The sequence below is a fragment of the Eptesicus fuscus genome, chromosome 2, assembly GCF_027574615.1.
Source record: "Eptesicus fuscus isolate TK198812 chromosome 2, DD_ASM_mEF_20220401, whole genome shotgun sequence".
NCBI lineage: Eukaryota > Metazoa > Chordata > Mammalia > Chiroptera > Vespertilionidae > Eptesicus > Eptesicus fuscus.
This window is the reverse complement of record NC_072474.1, coordinates 93,895,056-93,916,642: the sequence shown is the minus strand read 5'-3', so window position 1 is coordinate 93,916,642 and position 21,587 is coordinate 93,895,056. Positions and strand designations below refer to the sequence as shown.

Here is a 21,587-nt window from a genome sequence, read left to right as displayed (position 1 = left end):
GAGAACAGTATGGAGTTTCCTCAAAAAACGAAAAATGGAACTCCCATTTGACCCAGTAATCCCACTTCTAGGAATATATCCCAAGAAAACAGAAACACCAATCAGAAAGGATATATGCACCCCTATGTTCATAGCAGCACAATTCACCATAGCTAAGATTTGGAAACAGCCTAAATGCCCATCAGCAGATGAGTGGATGAGAAAACTATGATACATCTACACAATGGAATACTACGCTGCTGTAAAAAAGAAGGAATTCTTACCATTTGCAACAGCATGGATAGACCTGGAGAGCATTATGCTAAGTGAAATAAGCCAGGCAGTGAAAGAAAAATACCACATGATCTCACTCATTTATGGATAATAAAGAACATTATAACCTGATGAACAGAAAGATAGATACAGAGGCAGAGAAGCATTGAACAGACTGTCAAATTATAGCAGGAAGGCTGGGGAGTGTTGGGGGGGGGGGGGTGGGCAGTAAGAGATCAACCGAAGGACTTGTATGCATGCATATAAGCATAACCAATGGACACAAGACACTGGGGAGGTGGGGTGAGGGCATGTGCCAGGGGGGGTAAGGGAGACCGGGGGAAGGTCAATGGGAAAAAAAGGAGACATATGTACTACTATTTGTAATACTTTAAACAATAAAAAAATAATAATAAAATAAAGAAAACAAACAAAAGGAATGTCTGATTGGGCCGTTGCCACAGCAGAGAGGGGCAGGTGCGGCAAAGGTTCAGGCTGTCCCACAGGCAAGGATGTCTGTGTGTATGGGACACCAGAGGACACCTGTCACACCTGTAACACAATTTGCTAACACTCACAATTGCAGAGCTCAGGAAGAATCACTGTTTTTAAAACTATTATTTCCCTGACATATAAAATATACATACATATAAATATACATGCCCTCTCCCGAGCTTCCCCTGCCCTCCACTTAATATTTGGCTATGGCCTTCTTTCCATGTCAGCGAATTGGATGTACAGACGTAATTTTTAATGGCTACAGTGTTATCCCTGACTGTTTGACATTACTTTGGTTTTCTTCACCAGCCCTTTATCGTGGGGCAGGCTGTTTCCGGTTTCCCCTGGCATCAACAACTACAGCAAACAAAATTGCTTATTTGACTGTTTACTCAGGACACATTCACAGACGTGGAACTCCCGGCCCAAAGCTAACTCACTTGAATTTTGATCCCCATTTCCAAACTGACTTTCTAGAAAGAGCTTCTGTCTGTTTAGCCCATTGGTTTTAAATCAGATTACACTCCCACTAACGGGGTAAGAGAAAACTGTTCCAGGCGCCTTGGGCAAATCGCAAACTCTGGCTGAACTTGAGGGACCCCTTCCCGGCATAACTGTCTGCGGGCTTTTCAGGGCACTTTTGAAAGAAGGAAAGGGACCCGGCGCCCCTCCGCTCTCCCGCGGGGACAGAGCCGGGAAAGCAAAGTTTCCCGAGCCCGTGGGAAGCGCAGCGGGGACCCTCCCAGCCGGGGGAGGGGCGTGCCCTGACGCCCCCCCGCGCTCCGGGGCTGGGGCGGGACACAGGGGGCGGGGCACAGGGGGCGGGGCACAGGGGGCGGGGCACAGGGGGCGGGGCACAGGGGGCGGGGCCAGCCCTGGGCGGGCCGCGGGGCGGGGCGGGGCCGCTCGGCCGTGTCCCCCTCCGGCCCGCCCTCCGGCCGCGTCCCCGCCAGCCCTGCCGACGTGGCGGGGCGGGACCGCCGGGCGCTCCCGCGCGCACTCGGCCGCCAGAGCGGTAAGAGCCCCCGGTCCCCTTCCCCGTCCCCGTCCCCGTCCCCTTCCCCGGGCGGGGACAGCGGGTGGTGGGGAGACCGCGCCGTCGCTCCCTGTCCTGACTCCCGAATCCCGCACGCTGTGTCAGTGAGAAACCTTCGGCGGGGACTGGCCACCGGGCGGGACCAGGACGATCCGGGCTGGAGGGTGAAGTCCAGGGAGGCGCGGGTGGCGCGGCCCGAGGGCCCTGCGTGGGTGCGGGCGTGTGAGTGTGTGTGTGTGAGTGTGTGTCGCTCGGGTCCACGCTCATGCACACACCCACACGCCCGCACTCCGGCTCTGCACCCTCGGCCGCCGGGAACCTCCGCGGAGCCTGCCGCGAGCTCCGATGCAGCCAGTCCCAGCACCAAGCAAGCCTGAGAAAGTTTCCCCGAGGTCCCAGGTCGGAGGCCCCGGCGGGCTGCAGGGTCTAGGCAGCTAGGGGCGCAGAGGGAGCGGTCCCTGGCAAGGCGGGGGACTCCTTCTTGGGGGTTGCCTGCCCTTGGACTTGGAAAACCGAGTGCAGGCCCTGACTTCCCACCAGAGCTCATCATTCCTCCCCCTGCAGACAGACCCAGGTCCTGCCTTCCACCCCAGCCAACATCCTAAACTGACACCACCTGGACTCACAGCCCTTGGGCTGAGTCCGACCCCCTGGCCCAGCCCCACCCACCCACTCTTTCTCGCCTTCTCCCTGGAATGTGGTATTTCCTCTCAAATCAGGCACCTGAACTTCATTGCCTCTTCCTAGAGTAGGAAGACATCTCTATGGGCTGTGAGGGCTCTGACTATGCTCTACCGATCCCATCAGTTTCCAACCTAAACATCTTGTGGGATACAAACAGGTGGCTTTTAAAACCCATGTCTCTTGAACTCCAGAACACCTCAGGCAACCGGAGGACCCTGAGGGTGAGCTCGGCTTTCTCCTTGCTGCCCTCTGTTCTTCCCGGTGGCCCCTTTCCCACCTCATTTATATCCACCCCGCACTCTCTCCTTCCTTTCCTCCATCAAAATCTGAGCTCAGGAAAGAACGATACACTCTTTACATCGCGAGCTTTTAAGCAAAGGCATGAACCTTTCAGAGTGGAATCTGAGGCGCAAATGAGCCAGTGCAGAAGGAATTTGAGGGTGGGAGGGGGCCTTCCTGAATCTCGGCGATTCAGTCCATATAAGTAGCCATTTATTTATAAGACCGGCTGAAATCGAGCATTGTTTCTCTTACATCAATACCGGACAATACATGTAACTTCGGTAAATATTTGAGGATATTAAACCAAGCGAGGCGCTTGTTGGTCACAGCCCCAGAGGAGACGATGACATAGAAACAAATACTCCATTAAAGTGCAATAGAAGCAGCACCTACACGTATTGCAGAAATAGAGAAGAGGCGGCCATTTAATTCTTCGGAAGGAGCAGGGCACGTTAAGGAAAGTTTCGGAGGAAAAAGTGACATTGGGCATCGAGAAACAAACAGGAGTTGGAGGCAGGGCCTCCTGGGCGGAGGAGCCAGCATAAGCAAAGGCAAAGCGGTGGGACGGTTTACCAGCCGTGTGGGCTCCTCTGATGGAAAGTCTGGTGAGGCAGGAGGCAGGGTGTGTTGAGAGCTGCAGGAGGCAGAGAGAGAGAGAGATTGGAGCTGGATTAGGAGGGGCCGCTGATGCTGTGCAAAGGTGCTTCTAAGCAAGAAAACAAATAGTTCCCTTCTATGTTTCAGAAAAATACCTGGCAGACACATGGGGCCAGGCATGTGTCCTCGCCTGTAGGAACTCTTACAAACGGATTAGGAACCTCTCTTCCAGAGTTGTTGTTCCTGGGCCTTTGCCGACTGGCACTTTTTAAAATTGTGTTACCAAATTCTTGTTTTGCCAAATGAAGCCTTTAAAAAGAAATCCATCCACTGCATCACTGTTTCATAAAAATGAAAGACAGTTCAATCCCAAGGAAAGCTAAATTTGGAACATGAAGGCAGTCCTTTACATTTAATAAATTTAGATTGATGGAAAACTGGCTACCTTGTCCTCATTTTTCTCTGTCATCAGTCTGGTGTTTGAGAACAAAGTATTGGGATCATTTTGTCCAGCCTTACTTTACAGAGGAGGAAGTGAGGAAGCCCAACAGAGTGAGTGAGTGAGTGATGCCCACAAAGGGACGGAGCACAGCTCTTTCCACCTCAGAATCCCATCCCTCCCACCCTCGCTAGTCCTCCATGTGGCCTCTTGGCCCGGCCACCCAGATGTCCATCCTGACCATGTAGATTCATTTCTGATGCTGGACATTTGCATGTGCTCTTATCCCATCATGCCTAAAACCATTCAGATACATTTTGAAGGTCCCCCCCTTTGCACGAGGTCCGTCTAGTTCACCTTTCCATTAATTGAGATGGCCGTGGTATTTTGTGGAAGAGCCACACTCAAGGGGCCAAAGAGTAGTTCGTGTTAGCTGAATTCATTTAAGTAGTTCGTGCTAGCTGAATTCATTTCCTGGACCTTCACTGACCAGGAATAAAATATAAACGCATTATTCATTTTCTGAAGGGTAGTAATCACGTCTTCTCTTTTAAAGTTATTTTTTTGGAACTATGATGCTGCTGCCCCAATACATAGCATCGTTCTGGGAGCATTTTAGGTAATGACTGCATTTACTCATGAAAAAACTAACTTATTCCCAGCCCACAAAGGCTTCTTTATATGCCCCCTTCCTCTCCTTGGAGTCACTGAAGAAGCCTCCTTGTTTCTGCGGGTCGAGTCTCCCCAGCATCAAAGTCACAGACTTAGCTGCCGTGATCAATGTTCCTCACCATAAATCAGGAGAGATTCTGAAGTCGGACTGCCTATGGGCACCCAGGCAGGGATGAGGCTGTCCCGGGAAGCAGGGTGTGCATCACGGCTGTGGTCCGGGTGGATGCCATCAGTAACTGCTCAGAAACAGCTGTGTATTCAGAACACGCAATTTCTGATGATTTCAGACAAAAGGACAAAGTCTTAAAAATGATTGCGTCTCTCCTGTCATAATAACACCCAGAGTAGATAAAGGCCTACCAAAACAAACAAAAAAGATCTCTCTTGTGTTGGTTTTGGTTTAGGGGGAGATGTAGTCCTGTAACAGGTAGAAGTAAAGAGATTAGAGATGTGTACAACTGGAAGTTAAAGTAGGGCTGAATATTATAGTGCCCATTTTTACTATATAAACAGGTGTAAAAATACAGTCCTTCTGAAATTTATAAGTTGTCCGTAAATATTTTTAATAGCATCAGTTCAAATACTCATCTTCTCGGCTTTGTGTCGCTGGTTGAATGCAGAGCAGGTGCAGAGAAGAGAGATTTTGTTGCAGCAATTTTTCTAGAATTGAGGTGAGCCGACCTAAGGCAATTTGGCCGTTAGAGATGCGTGAGGGCTGTAGGTTTCCTCCTGTGTAAACCTCCTTAGGGAGAGTGATATTGCCACAAAGTTCTCAGCGTTCTGCCGCCCACTCGCACAGATACTACCCCCTGGGTTCAGTTATACAGCTTGTTCCTGGAGCTTGATGATGTCCTAGCTCTGTCCTTTTGGGCCTCTGGGAGGACTCAGGTAACCTCTTCAGCTTCAGTTTTCCTGTTCTCCCCAAATCAGCTAGAAGAACTAGAAAAATTCTACTCCACAGGGCAACAAGCTGCTGGGCTCAGTGCAGTTGTGTGCCCTGGTAATGGAAGGGCAGAAAGAACCTGTCCATTACGTCTTGCCAGTCACCTATCTTAAGCCCCATTGCCATTTCATCAGTGAAAATGATTTCTAATATTCGTTAGGCTAATTAGCACACCCTCGAGTACCTATCCGAGAGGGTGAAAGTTGAACCCTCTCAAGAGGTGAACTCTCAGTTACAGATAGTGAAATGCTAACTAAAGACCTCTGGCGAGCGTATTCCTGAAAACGGGGCTTCAGATGTTAACCCACCCCTGCCAGGGCGTAAATGACAAATAACGCTCACACATGGCATCTGGTACGTGCTGAAGTATTTTAGCATTATGAATGATCTCATAACACGTTTAGGGTAGAGCACACACGACAGTGTTCATACTGCTTTTTATTTGCCCACGAATGTTTATCACAGCCAGGTTTATGTTCCTGCTTATAGAAAAGTGGAATAGTTTGGAGCTTCTTAATAATCCAGGTTAATGATACGGATTTTCAAATTATCTTACAAAGAAAATAGACAGTGTCTGTGACCAGCTATTGATGAACCAAAACTAGGAATAAAAGTGATGTCTCAACATCATTTACTCATAGACCCATTCTCCTTATGGTCCTGCCCCTAGGACCCAGATGAGGATAGGATAAGTTAGGATGGAGAACTCTTTAGGCCACAGCAGTCAAGCAGTGTCTTAGGCCCGTGGTCGGCAAACTGTGGCTCATGAGCCACATGCGGCTCTTTGGCCCCTTGAGCGTGGCTCTTCCACAAAATACCACGGCCTGGGCGAGTCTATTTTGAAGAAGTGGCGTTAGAATAAGTTTAAGTTTAAAAATTTGGCTCTCAAAAAAAATTTCAATTGTTGAACTGTTGATATTTGGCTCTGTTGACTAATGAGTTTGCCGACCACTGTCCTAGGCCATAAGTCAGCAAACATTGTCTGTAAAGGGCCAGATAATAAATATTTTAGGCTTTGCGACTTTGTGGGCCATATGGTCTCTGTTGCAACCATTCAACTCTGAGAAGCCATAGGCAGTACATAAACATATGAGTGTGTCTGTGTCCCAATAAAACTTTATTTACCAAAACAAATGGAGGGCGAGATTTAGCCAGCAGGCTGTGGTTTGCCAACTTTCACCCTAAGCCAATCATGACAACATTTTCCCAAAGATCTTATAAGTTTCCAAATGACAGTGGCTTTTCAAGTAGCCTCCCTCAATCCCGCCCCCCCCCCCTCCATTTGTAACTACCCTTTTCTGTACAGCGGCCTTGTATCATTCTTTACTGTTTCGACTAGGAATTGATCATACTTATTGACAGACCATCTCCAACCTTGATTATCCTGGGTAATTGGAGACATCTGGGTGTCATTAAATGTAACACAAAAGTTAAGAGGAAGATCTAGTGTTAATGATAAGACAAGTTTCCTTTTGGCCAGGAAGAGATGTCCAACTGGCCATTAGAGCTACTTACCCAGGGGTAGAACTATATATATATATATATATATATATATATATATATATATATATATTCTTAGTAATTAAGATGTAATTTATATACCATAAAATTCACATACTATAAAATTCACTATTTATATATATATTATTGATTTCAGAGAGTAAGGCAGAGGGAGATAGAAACATCAATGGTGAGAATCATTGATCAGCTGCCTCCTGCATGCCCCCTCCTGGGGATCAAGCCCACAACCCAGGCATGTGCCTTTGACCAAAATCGAAACTGGAACCCTTCAGTCCTCAGGCCGACGTTCTATCCACTGAGCCACACCAACTAGGGCACAGAATTCACTCGTTTAAAGTGTATACTGTTCAGTGGTTTTTAGGATATTCACACAGTTGTACAGCCATTATCACTATCTAATTTTAAAACATGTTCATCACCCAAGAAAGAAATCTGTACCCATTAGCAGTCACTCCTCATTTCCTCTCCCTTCAGCCTCTGGAAACCACTAATTTACTTTCTGTCTCCATGGACTGGAGGTAGACATTTGAGATTCACGACATGGAAGTGGTGTGATAAACAGAAAGGAATGTGCTTCACCAAGGGGGAGAATGTAGCAGGAAAAGGAAATAGCCAGACTACAGCTCTTTGCGGGGATATGAGGGTTGGGGAAATGAGTTCTTTCTAAGTCTACAGTACACTACCAGGTGGCCAGTATGTTAACTAGCGTCTCACATACCATGGTTTTAGCAGCAACCTGAGATTTGACCAATTGGTAAACACCATGGTCAACAAAAATACCCATTGATTTGCCTGAGACTTGGCTTCTTGTGTAGTGAGAACACTGTCTTCATTTTATCAAAAAAAATTATCATCTTGAACTAGCTTTCTAGATCTGTGCTATCCGATAAGGTAGCCACTAGCCATGTAAGCCTATGTAGAATTAAAATTTTAATTATTTAAAATGTATTAAATAGAATGAATTAAATAAAATTAACATTTTTAATATGGCAGTAACCAGATTTCACATGCTCAGTAGCCACATGTGGCTATTAGCTACCACACTGGATGGTGCAGATATAAAACAGTTTCATCATCAGAGAAAGTTCTATTGGACAGCGAGGTTCTTCATGATATCTACATGATAATGAGTTTTCTGCTTCCCAGGTTGTTTTGTAATGGCTATATTCCTCTTTGGCTTAATACACCACTTCTTTGCTTCCCATTTTATCCTCATGCATCCCTGTTTAAATTATTGTTCAAACAGAGCGCAGGCCTTCACCAGCTGGTACCCAACAAAGCATACTTATGTGTATATATGTCTCTTTCTCAATGTGAACCTCTGATGACATGGCAGAGCTAAATGTCACATATTTTTTAATAAGCTCTTTAATAAGCTCTATGCTAATTCTCACTTCGACAATTATAATTAATCAAGTCTTGCTACATAAATAATTTCACAGATTCAAATAATACTTCTAGTTACCCTATGCATATCGGTGCAAAGCAAGCAAGAGATCCATGAAAGGTTCAAGATAGCACTGTAGGTTTTATTAGTTTCCTATTGCTGATGTAACAAATTACAACAACCTACTGGCTTATAACAACACAAATGTATTCTCTTACAGTTCTGGAGGTCAGAAGTCTAAAATGAGTTTCACTGGGCTAATGTCAAAGTGTTGGTAGGGCTGGTTTCTTCTAGAGTCTCTCAGAGGAGAATGGTTCCCTCGACCTTTTCAGCTTCTAGTAGTCACCTGTATTCCTTGGCTTATGGCCCCCTCCTTTGTCTTCAAAGTGCATCACTCAAAACTCTTCTTCTGTCGTCACACCCCCTTTTCCTCTTGGTAGTCAAATCTCCCTCTGCCCCTCTCTAATAAGGACACTTAGGATTTCATTTAGGACCCACCCAGATAACCCAAGATAATGTCCCCATTTTAAGATCCTTAATTTGATCACATCTGCCAAGTCCCTTTTTGCCATATGAGAAAATATTCACAGATTCCAGGAATTAGGATATCTTTGGGATATTTATTCAGTCCACCCCAAGGTTCCATAAAGTTTATTATTGATTTACGCCAGCAGACTTAATTTAATCATGCAGGGCTTTGAGTTAAAGTTCAACAATTCAGATTAAAACAGAAAGTTCTTGTTTGTAATTATGTTGGCAGATAATAAGATGTCTGATGATGCCGGTGACACCGTAGCCGCTGGAGACAAAGCGGAAGTTACCGAGATGCCCAGTAGTGATTCTTTACCCAGAGATGCAGAGGTGCACGGTGAGTCAGCTATGATTTCAAATGAGCCAACGCTGGCTGACCCCAGAGGAGATGCGCCTGAAAATGCAGCCGTTCAGGGTGAGGAGATTGCTGACACTGGGCACCCTGACCAGCCCGAAGACACCAGAGCCATGGATCCGCCCCCCAATGGAGAAGTGACTGAGGAGGTGCTTGCCGAATGCATTGATGCCGTCAGCCTTGAGGCAGAACTTGGACCTGAAATACCCCTGAAAGAACAGAATAATCCGGTAGGAGTGGTTCATTCGGTTTAGTTCAACCTAAGTTCTTACTGTTACCTACCATGGGCACAGATTTGTGCCAAGCTCTGTGGGTGGGGGTTGGGGTTCAGAATATACTATGATATCACCTCATGAGCAGAGCTGGTCATTATAATATTTGCACTTTGATAATTGTGTTAATAATAATAACAGCCACTAATAATTGGGTACATCCTGTGTGCTGGGCACTCTGCTCGCCACTTCATATGTTCTGTAATTTACTCCGTACAAAAGTTGTTTGTGGCTCTAAGCTAGATAGTATTAACCTCAATTTATAGACAAGGCAACCAGGCATAGAGATTTTAAACAACCCAGTAAGATACTAAGCTACGTAGTAGTAAAATGGAAAATATTGTAATATTGAACATAATGAGTCCAAATTATTAAGGAGCCTGATTTCACCCTAAACGAGTCAATGTTTCTTTACTATCACTTAAAATTTAATGCACATTTACAAATCCACTATGGCGATGTTAGCCATTCAGACCACTATTTTATCCTCATACACCTTCCCACCTTCCAGGGGGCCGGAGGCAGGCATGTTCCCTGCCCCTTTCCTTCAGCACCTGCACCTGTCTCTTTGTGGGGAAAGATAGACCACTGTCTCCCCTTTGCTACCTCGCGACACATCAACACACCCATGGAGCTGGGTTTTGTTGGTATCTTCATCTCCATCCGTGTGGGGACCGGCGGGCATGGAAGGCACCCAGCATGAAAGGAGGAGGTGGGCTGCTCCCCTCCAACCCTCCCTTCCAGAGTGATGGTACAGGATGGGGGCATGGGGTCTTCCCTCAGCCACGCCCCAGCCACGCTCATCCTGCGTTGTCACTCAGATCATATCCTCGAAGGGACTCTGCTGCATGCCCCATGGGAGGGGAACTAAACAGGGAGCCAGGGGGCCTGGGCTTTCCTCCTCCAACCTGTCATCAAGTCTGTTCATTTGGGCAAGACACCTAATTTCTCTGTGCCTCACTTTTCCCCTCTATAAAATGAAAAGTTTGCACATGAAGATATCCTTCTGACTGATGTTTTATGATTCTTTTATTCAAAATCAACTTCCTTTTTGATTTTTTTCTTCGATTTTTCAATTACAGTTTACATTCAGTATTATTTTGCATTGCTTTCAGGTGTACAGGGTAGTGGTTAGACAATCATACACTTTACAAGTGCTCCTCCCCCAACCCCACCCCCCGATATTTTCAGTACCCACCCGGCTCCCAACATAGTTATTACAATATCATTGACTATATTTTCTAGGCCGTACCTTACACCCCGTGACTATTCTGGAGCTACCAGTCTACTTCTCAAGCCCTTCACCTTTTTCACCCAGTCCTGGAAAATCAGCCTCTGAGTTTCCCTAGAGCTGTTCTAAGATGAGGAGGGCTCTCTCGGAGAGGAGGGTGTTTTCCAAGACTGGAGATGTTTAAACAAAACCAAACAATTATTTTGCAAGGATGTCAGCTGGGAGTTGGATCAGATACGGTCAACAGAAATGCACACTTTCGTTTCTGAGTTCAGAGAGTTCTCAGACCCTTGGAAGCCACCTGGGCCCCACAGGGCTTAAGAACTCGCAGACTAGAGGTTCTCAACCCTAGCTGAACATTTCAACCAATGGGGGAGCTTTAAAAAATACCCATGGCAGGGTCTGTGCTAGTCTGGGTTCCCCAGAGAAACAGAACCAACAGGATACATATTTATACCTCCTCTACCTATAAATACCTATATTCCTGACTCTGGAACCCCTCTCCCCCCATGCTATCTTTCTATTGTGGGGAGCATTGGTTCCTAATTTTTTTTTAATTTCTTTATTGATTAAGGGTGTCACATATTTGTCCTCATCCCCCCATTCCCATCCCAGTAAGGAGATTGCTGACACTGGGCACCCTGTGGCACACCCTCCCCACGGATGCCCCAACTCCCTGTTGAACTTGACCATTGGTTAGGCTCATATGCATGCACACAAGTACCTTTGTTGATTAAGAAAAATGTATCTTAGCCACAACATCCCGAGATGACTTAAACTACATAAGTCCTACCTATTCAAAATATATGTTCCTGATGCCTAGGTTATACATTCAATTTCTGACTTCTAATAATTATACAATTGTTAATAAAGATAGCACAATAAAAAGTCAATATGCTCCTATACATCTGCCTTCTTAAATTTTTTGAACAAATTGAATGGATCCTGCTTTTGACAGCAGTTTATAAATCTCCTTGATGCTGCAAGAATGAGCCAGTAGGCAGGTAGATACCTCCCTCCTTCGTCCGCACAACACTTAGCTTTCAAGGGCTTTGTTAAAGGTGAGCATTTCCTCATAATGAGCTATCACAAACGTATTTGGATGGAAGTGCAAATATTGGCCACAGAGTTGGGACCGTGGCTCTGGATGTATACGTGGCATTGCCCTTGGGAGCTCAGGTAGAACCAAGGTGTGGGAGGCACACCTGTGAGTATGTTTGTTCTGAAAAAGGCAGAAAGCTGATAGGGCTGGTTGGAAAGGGTATCACTTTCACCCGGGTCATGTTTAAACTCTTCTAGGTAGTTGCAAATTTAGTCTTTTTTAAAGGATTACCAGAAAAGAGCATTCTACTATCTCTTTTGATATCCTATTCTTTCAAGTTAATATTAGAAGTCAGTTTTTTGCCTCGTCTTCAAGCATTGTTCATTTATTTTATTTTATTTGCTCTTTGTTGTACATTTATAAGAAGTCCTCTCACAGTGATGAAAACTTTTTTTGTTTTGTTTTTTTGTGGGGTGTTTTTTCTTGCTTTATTTTTATTTTTATTTTTCACTTAACTCCCTTCATTTATTTTATTTTATTGATTGATTAAGGTATTACATATGTGTCCTTATCCCCTCATTGCCCCCCCCCTCATGCTTTCACCCCCCTGGTGTCTGTGTCCATTGGTTAGGCTTATATGCATGCATACAAGTCCTTTGGTTGATCTCTTCCCCTTACCCTCACCCTCCCCTACCTTCCCTCTGAGGTTTGACAGTCTGATCAATGCTTCTCTGTCTCTGGATCTGTTTTTGTTCATCAGTTTATGTTGTTCATTATATTCCATGAATGAGAAGAAAAAAAAGAAAGAAAGCAACTATTTTCTGATCCACAAGAGGATGAATGCTACAAAAAAAATCTTGAATCATAAGTTTATTTACAAGTTGACTGTTTGGATCGTGAACACAGGCCCCCGAAAAATGGCAGGTCCTATAGAAAAACAGCCAAATTCAAAAGCCTATTTGACCCCAGGTATAGCTGAGCCTAAAAGCATCTCATCTCCCCATTTTAAAAACTTCTATGGAAAAATGTCTGCTTAAAAAAACACACCTGGTAGAATAGCCTTTGAGACAGTATTATAAACCAATATTTTCTAGGACACACTGCATTTTGTAATGATGTGCTTAAATGTGAATATCTTTCTCTAAGTGGCTTGTATCTGCAGTTACTTTGGGTATGAGGTCCCTTAAAATCCTTAGCATCATTAGCTTCACCTTTGCCTGAGGCAGCAGGGTAGCCATAACTCAGCAGGGAGGGTGGTGTGACCAGGAGGGGCCTAGAAAAGAGGAAGAAGCCAGTGGTTCCGCCAGCTGCTCAGCTGGCACCTCTGCTTTGAAGGGTCACACCATTCACAGCTTATGTCTCATAGAAACTATCTCATCTTTGGTGCTCCTTCTCCTTCTCATCCATTCTTATGTACAGACTGGAAGCCACTGAGTTGGCGCTTCCTGCAGGAATCCACTCTACAGCATCCATGAGACATGTTGGACTAGATTCTCCAAGGCCTCGGTCAGTCCCATGACACCATGTATTATGCCCAGGAATCTGAGAGGTGAGACTATCTTCAGGATGCCTACAGTCTAGTTGGGGAAGGCAGTGTGGTATAAAGCAATTACAGCATGTCCTATAGTACTAGATAGGACAGGCACGAGGGAAGCATGAGATGGAACACTTAAATCAGTCTTAAGGAGTCAGGAAAGTTTTAGCCTCAGTTCAGAGATGGTTGTCTTCGGTGCTAATCAGGAGTGACATTTATTCCCAGACATCTCGTAGGACCTTATTATATACTAGTCCATCCCCCCTGCCCAAAAGATCCTATCTATGTCAAATGTCCCTAAATTCTTAACACCAAGAAATGTGACCCAGAGTAAAGAATGCCATCCCTACTATTCAACACCAATGCATAAGGCTAATTATGAAGGTAAAGAATCCAGAAAGTACTCTCCAGGGAAAACATAGACTACCACCAGATAATTCTTTCCCTAGAAAAGGAAAAGCAGAATGCTTAAGGCAGAAAATTGCTGTTGAAGGAGACAAAGAAGAGAGAACATAGACCAAGACATGCTGATAACAGATTTTTGCCTCTTCAATGAGTAGTTTGCTCCAATTCTCTTTGAGTATTTCCCCTTTTAAGCCTGATCTACACGATGACACTAGGATGCTGGTGCCATTTGGCCGTATAGGGCAGTGCTTCCTAAATCTGGTGGTTTATTGGAATCACCTGGAAAGTTTGTTTAAAATCCAGATTCCTGGGCTGTACCCTGAGAGATTCTTATTCAACAGATTACAATGGAAGCCAAGATTCTATTTTTAATAAGTTCGCCCAGATCCGTGGTCGGCAAAGTGTGGCTCGCGAGCCACATGCGGCTCTTTGGCCCCTTGAGTGTGGCTCTTCCACAAAATACATGGCCTGGGCGAGTCTATTTTGAAGAAGTGGCGTTAGAAGAAGTTTAAGTTTAAAAAATTTGGCTCTCAAAAGAAATTTCAATCGTTGTACTGTTGATATTTGGCTCTGTTGACTAATGAGTTTGCCTAACCACTGCCCCAGATGATACTCTTGCAGTCTGTGGACCAGTATTTGGGACACAGAAAGAGGTAGTTGGAGGATGGGGTGAGATTGAGAAGATGGGGAGTTCAGTATTGAACATGCTATGGGCCATCTAAGTGAAGAGATTTTGTAAGCAGTTGGAGTCCAGGAGAGAAAGAGAGAGAGTCTAGAGGCCATGAGTACTTGGGATACTATTTAAGGAACTGGAGTGGAGGAGATTTACCAGCTGTTATAAAAAAAGAAGAAGAACAGAGACCAAGTACTTGGTCCAGGAAGGCTTCTATTTCTAATACAATTTTGTCATACACATTCTTAGATTCTTTTTGATAGGTTATGATAGACAACAAAGAAGTTGAGATGTTGAGAATTACCTCTTCTCTCCACAATCTCGCCATCACATTCAATAAGTGAAATCAGATTTCACATCACATTGTACCACACTGACATTTTTAAATTAAACATCAATGAGCAAGAAAGTTAAAAACAGTTGATAAAAACTGTTTCTTTTGTAGGCTTGAGAACATCCTTTTGTTCTGTCCTTTTAGGTGCTCCTACCACCAGCCTGAGGGAAAGGTTCACTCAAGGCAAATGCCTAGAATTCTAGAGGCAGGTTTCCCCCCCTTATCGTTGACATCAATAAGCCAGAATTCCCCAGAGTTCAGAGCTGGATGGAAAACCACTTAACATAGGGCAACCTCCTTTCTATACCCTGTTCCTGTAAAGGTAGGAAGAAGCTTTAAAATATATTTAATCATCTACAAACCTCAAATGCTTTTATTTATTTTTTTAAAATATATCTTATTGATTTTTTACAGAGAGGAAGGGAGAAGGATAGAGAGTTAGAAACATTGATGAGAGAGAAACACCAATCAGCTGCCTCCTGCACACCTCCTACTGTGGATGTGCCCGCAACCAAGGTATATGCCCTTGACCGGAATCGAACCTGGGACCTTTCAGTCCGCAGGCTGACACTCTATCCACTGAGCCAAACTGGTCAGGGCTCAATTGCTTTTAATTTCACCTTCTAGAACTCCTTTAAGATATTCAGAATGCTAGTCAACAGTCCACTGTGTTTACCAGTTAAAACCCATTTCTGCACCTCAGTATGCTAATTAGCAAATCATCAAATGGTAATAGAGATTCAGATAATAGAACACACCCGTGTAAGCCAGTGTGTTTTTGTGCATTAAAAAGGACTACACAGACTTTTAATTTGGGTTAATTAGTGTTCAATTTATTACGGTCACAAATTCGAAATTTCAGTTCTCCCTAGGCTTTATATTCATCTCACAAATTTTTATTTAGAAATCTAGCAAAATGAACAATCACTTACAAGAGGCTTTTGATTAATGCTTTGTCCTTTTTACCAACTTAAACATGTCTAAATATTTTGAAACAGCATCTATACATTTAATATGTTCTATTTCCTTTTTAAGTACTTCATTTATCTACTTAAACAAAACCTTGCTGAGTGCTTAAGAATGGTTACAAATATATTAAATTAAGTTCATAGAGTGGACCTAAAGACCTCTTAGATATTATAATAATATGCATAATTTTAGAAAGATTTCAACTTAAAATCAAAAGTCTGATAATTCAATTATTCATTTTAATTGGTTTTCAAAAATTGATGATCTAATCGGTCAAATCCCTTAAACCTTAGTAGTGCAGAAAAGACCAAATATGTATAAAAATATTAATAGCTTGACTTTGATGCTTTCAACCTTTCTATATTTAATTTTAAGTCTTCCCAGAGTTAGATGATCCATACTCACCAAGGAAGAAAATTACCTGGAAATAACTGAAGCCATTTTCCAGCCAATATTTTGACAGAGCTATAGGCATCCAGAGCAATTCCCATGCTCCCAAATATCACACCGAGTCCCCTTTTAGAGAAGTTATGTCATGAGTTACAAAACCTAAAAAGGGTAGCTCTCATCATTCACATCCTTAGACACATGTTATACACAGTGCCTGATTCTTGATCTACTCAAGGAAATAGGACAACCAGGTTGTCTTTGATCTTAAGACAAGTTCATTTATTTTCTAGTTAAACTAGAGGCCCATTGCACGAAGAGATTCGTGCAATAGGCCTTCCTTCCCTTGGCTTCCAGCACCGGTTTTCCTCTGGCACCCGGGACCCAGGCCTTCACTCCGACCGGAGTCTGCCTTCTTCGTATTTGCTGCAGGCTCCAGCCAGAGTCTGCTGTCTTCGCTGCAGACTCCGGCTGGAGTCTGCCATCTTTGTCTTTGCTGCAGACCCTGGCTGGAGTCTGCCATCTTTGTCTTTGCTGCAGACCCTGGCTGGAGTCTGCCGTCTTGGTCTTCGCTGCAGACTCTGGAGTCTGCAGTCTTCGTCTTTGCTGCGCTGGAGTGTCGCTCCTGTAGATCCCTTCGCCCCCTTTCCCTGCCCTCCCTCTCATAGCAGGCATCCTGCCCCAGCCACTCTGCACCTGAGCAGCTAGGCAGTTGCCATATTTGTTCTTTTAATTTGCATGTTGCCTTCTGATTGGCTGGTGGGTGTAGTGGTGTGATGGTCAATTTGCATGTTTCTCTTTTATTAGTGTAGATGTTAAAGACCTATAAATTCTATAGAATCTAAAATTTGTACATTTTTCTGTCTCATGATACCATTGAACTTTTTAGCCTAAAGTAAATAAATGTATTTTCTATTGTAAGATCTTTAAATAAGATACCGGAGATATGCATGTCTTTTCTATTTAAAGACCTTTGAACTTAGTGGAATCTTGAATTCTTTCCTATCCTTAGGACTACACAATGGTTATAGATGTTTAAATGATCTCCAGTTGAGTTTTGATATTCCTCTTGATCAAGCCAAATCTGAGTTGTAAGAGATGAGGTCATTCTTCTGCGATTGTATAGGGAGGGAGGAGGAAATTCAGAGAGTTTTCATCAAATGACTTCTGAGTTCTCTGTAAAATAGGACGTGAAGTTGTCTGATAAAGGAGGTGGGGGTTATATGGCAAGAAGGTGAGAAAAAAAAAAAGGTTTAAAATAACTATATTTGATAATGGAAGATCTGAGTAGGTCCAGTCTGTCTACTTTATAGTCTCAAACGTTTGTGACATTAAAGCCATTTAAAGTGGAGACAATACTCATGGTGAGTTAGAATTGTAATTCATGCTGAACATTTAGTTTATGTGTTTCTTGTATTAAATGTGCACAGTTTGTCATTTGAGTATTTGCCACTGATAAATATTCTTCGCTGCTGATTAGGAGGTCATATCTCAATGTCAAAATTGCTTTATTAATAAATCAATTGAAGTTGTCACTTATACTGCAAAAAGTTCCAAATTTATTTCACACTTATTTCCATTTGCTAGTCAATTACCAGCTGTCAGAACATATTAAGTATTATAAATTTGAGTCAGAAGCTGTCACCCATAAGTGTATTAACTCTCCTTAATCACATAGGTAGTGATTTTTTCCATAAAAGAATGATATTAATCACCAGCTTACATCTGTCTTCATGATGGTATAAAATTGCCATTGGCTTCCATTGCCAGAGTGAAGTAAATCAATGTAGACTCCAAAAATGAAAGCTCAGTCATGAATCATGAGTATTTCCATTCATGTTAACAGGCTTTTCATTGTTTCCAACAGAAAAAATGTCAGCCACTTTCAAAGCTTTTACTTCTTAGTCCTAAAAATGTAGTTTCTTATTATTGTTATTATTAATCATTATTATTATTACTAGTTAACATTTATGAAGTATTTCTTAAGTGCCAGGAACTATGCTCATAGCTTTATGTGAATTATTTCTTTTAATCTCCACAATAAACCTCAGAGGCCATTGGTTCTTATATGTAAGGTGCTTATACTGCTATACCTTGTGTTCTGTAATGAAGTAAACAATGGCTTAAAGGACTTGAGTAACTTGTTGCCCAAAATGGCACAGCCTATAGTCAAACCCAAGCAATTTAATTTTATAACCTTTTCTCTTGACCAGCAGTGTACACTGGTGGATGGTGTTTGATATTTATAGGTGAACCAGTTAGGAATGCATTTGGGTGCAAGTAACTAAAATCCAACTTATAGTTGCTTATAAAATAGCAATTTGGATGTGTTTTTTCTCACTTGACAGAAAGAATAGAGATAGGCAGCTACTCACATTGGGTTAGTAGCTCAGCAGTGGTAGCACCAGTGTCTGAAATTCCCTGGCCTTTCCCTGTGCCAGCAAAAATAGCTGCTTCTGTTTCAAGCATTATGTCCACATTCAGGGCAGGATAAAGAGAGGGAAAGAGCTGGCACTGGTCATAACTTTATAACTCATTATGAAAACAAAGCATTCTCAGTTATAGTTCATGAATTTAAAACTGTTTCACATGTTTACTCTTTTTAAAAAATATATATATTTGACCCATCTGGCATAGCTCAGTGATTGGGCATCAACCTATGAACCAGGAGGTCACGGTTCAATTCCCAGTCAGGGCACATGCCTAGTTTGCGGACTTGATCCCCAGTGTGGGGCATGCAGGAGGCAGCCGATCAATGATTCTCTTTCATCATTGATGTTCCTAATCTCTCTCCCTCTCTCTTCCTCTCTGAAATAAAAAAAAAATATGTTTGCACTGATTTTAGAGAGAAGAGAGGAAGGGAAAGAGAGAGAAAGAGTGAGAGAGAAAGAGAGAACATCGATGAGAGATCGGCTGCCTCCTGCATGCCCCCTATTGGGGATTGAGCCCACAATCCGGGCCTGTGCCCTGACTGGGAATCAAACCAGAGACATCTCGGTGCCTGGTAAACTCAACCAACTGAGCCACACCGGTCAGGCCACACGTCCACTCTTATCTGAAAGAGTGGCAGGCAGCAGGGAAAAGGGAGTTGGAGATGACTAATGGACCAGCCTTTGGTCAAAAGTTATAGAATTTATAAACTTTGAAGGAATTTTTCACTTATTCCTTAACTACTTTCTTTCTTTTTGGTGTGAAAGAACTGTGATTCTCCAAGTCCTAATATGTTCTTACCTCATTTTTTAGAATGTATCCTATATAATAAACGGCTAATATGCAAATTGTCCCCTTGACCAGGAGTTCAACCGGGAGTTGGAACAGGGAGCATGGCCAGCCAACTGCCTGAGGCCCCTCCCCCCAGCTGGCCTGGCCCAATCAGCCCCAATCAGGGTGGGCTGGCCGGACCCCACCCGTGCACAAATTCGTGCACTGAGCCTCTAGTTCAGGTGTCCTCAAACTACGGCCCACAGGCCACATGAGGGTGTTTTTGCCGTTTTGTTTTTTTACTTCAAAATAAGATATGTGCAGTGTGCATAGGAATTTGTTCATAGTTTTTTTTAAACTATAGTCCAGCCCTCCAACGGTCTGAGGGACAGTGAACTGGTCCCCTGTTTAAAAAGTTTGAGGACCCCTGCTCTAGTTCCTAGATAATAAGAGAAAGCCATGGTTTCACTAATTGAATCAGAATGCATTGGTTGCAAGTATTGCATACTTAAGAAAACAGATGAATTTTAGTTATTAATCAACAAATAAATGTATTGAGCACTCATTATATACCATGCACTCTTCTTGGCTCTGGGGATATATCAGTGGAGAGGAGGAGAAAAGAGAAACACACACACACACACACACACACACACACACACACACACACACACACATCATGCAGGAATCTCATGGAACCCAAAGATAGGAATGCAGCAGAACCTTGAAGAGGAAGAGGAACCAGAGCTGAGAAGGTATCAGGAATTTGAATAGATCCTCAGAATATATCTCCTTCACTCTGCTCACTCTGCTTTCTCTCAATTCTTAGTCTGCATGGTGGATAGAATATGGTCACCCTACATTCCCTGAGTTTTCATCTTCCATTCAAGCAACCAGAGTCTCTCAGTCCTAATTCAAACACCTAAGCAAAAGGATTTGAATCTACTGAGCCCATGGACAGATATGGTTACAGGGGTCATTGTGAGTGGATTGGACACTTTGAAAGGTGTCTACCTTAAAAGGCTACCTGTTGCTGCTACCATTTCCACGCTCATTGATGCTTTTCTAGACACTTTGCCTATCACCCTATGGCAAAGCTCCTAGAGATTTGAAAATTCACTCTACCTTGAAGAGCACAGTTTTTTAGTTCTCTACAAATTGCATGAGTCAAAGTTGTTTTGAACTTTTTCAAATCACTCTTGTGCCCTAATATATTAAGTCCTTTCCCCCCACAGCCCTCTCCAGATGATGGGAGATTTGAGTCTTGGTTAACATCAAACTCCCTTCTTCTCACTTCATGCCAAACCCTCAGAAGCCAACATCACTAGTAATCAATTTGGTTCCAAAGTACATATTGTAATGTGGGTTGGTATATTCTTTTATGGCCTTTATAAATGACAAGCCAGTGAGACATGGTTCTTGGTGATTTAAAAATCAAACAAAAACCTCCTCTTTGCTTCAAACCAATGCATATTTTTGAATTACTGATCTCATGGCTAATCTGTTTTTCAACAGGCTGTGGATTCCCCTCCACAAGGAGGCGGATGGGCAGGCTGGGGATCCTGGGGCAAATCTCTGCTCTCATCAGCATCTGCCACAGTAGGTAAGCATTGTATCTTGCATTTGAATGGATAAAGTTCAGAAGCCTAAAAGGATATGACTAAACTAAAAGTTTAATCATACTATGTGCTGATGCAGTTTAACATTAGCCTCTAAGATCATCATTTTTAGTGTTCTAAGTGCTTCATATATATTAACTAGCATTCCCGTTGCAGGAAAAATCCTGCAATAGGATTTCCTGCTGCACTCTACCCGCCTCCGCTCCACTCTTGTCGCCCGCCCCGCCTTCTCTGCCAGCCCGCCTGCTTTTCCCTTCGCCCTGGCCCCGCCTCCGCTCCGCCCTTGTCACCCGCCCCGTCTTCTCCACCAGCCCACTTCGCTCCTCCCTTCTTATCCCCCCCCCCCCCCCCCGCCCCGCTTGCTTGCTTCTTCGAAGCTTTACTCCCTTCTGCAGCTCTTGGCTTCTTTCGAGGCTGTCTTGATATGCAAATTAGCCACCATCTTTGTTGGGGTAATTTACATACACATCCTGATTGGTCGGTGGGCGTGGCTTGGCTGGTGGGTGTGGCTTAGGTGTAGCGAAGGTGCGGTCAATTTGCATATTTGTCTATTATTAGATTAGATGCATTTATTCCCCAAAATAGACCTATAAGAAGATACTCTTATTTTCTCCATTTTAGAGAAAAGGAAGCTAAATCACAGAGAGGCAAAGACCTTGTCCAAAGTGAGGAGTGGCTGGCTTGAGATTTGAACCAAGGAGTATGGCTTTTTATATAAAAGAT

At 43.6% G+C, this 21,587-nt stretch overlaps 1 protein-coding gene and 1 non-coding gene across 2 annotated transcripts in view; both read left to right on the top strand.

Annotated features, from left to right (window-relative positions):
• The first annotated feature begins 1,713 nt into the window (after positions 1–1,713).
• The window catches only part of FAM114A1 (family with sequence similarity 114 member A1), a 59,351-nt gene continuing 39,477 nt past the window's right edge, over positions 1,714–21,587 (top strand). The window contains exons 1-3 of the mRNA XM_054729527.1: positions 1,714–1,765; positions 9,072–9,427; positions 20,761–20,848. Coding sequence (XP_054585502.1) covers positions 9,080–9,427; positions 20,761–20,848 — 436 coding nt within the window. The 5' untranslated portion in view covers positions 1,714–1,765; positions 9,072–9,079. The remainder of the gene's footprint in view (positions 1,766–9,071; positions 9,428–20,760; positions 20,849–21,587) is intronic.
• Positions 1,995–2,081, top strand: MIR574-2 (microRNA mir-574-2). The gene has a single exon (NR_129284.2). It is a non-coding gene; the product is annotated as a microRNA mir-574-2 (primary transcript).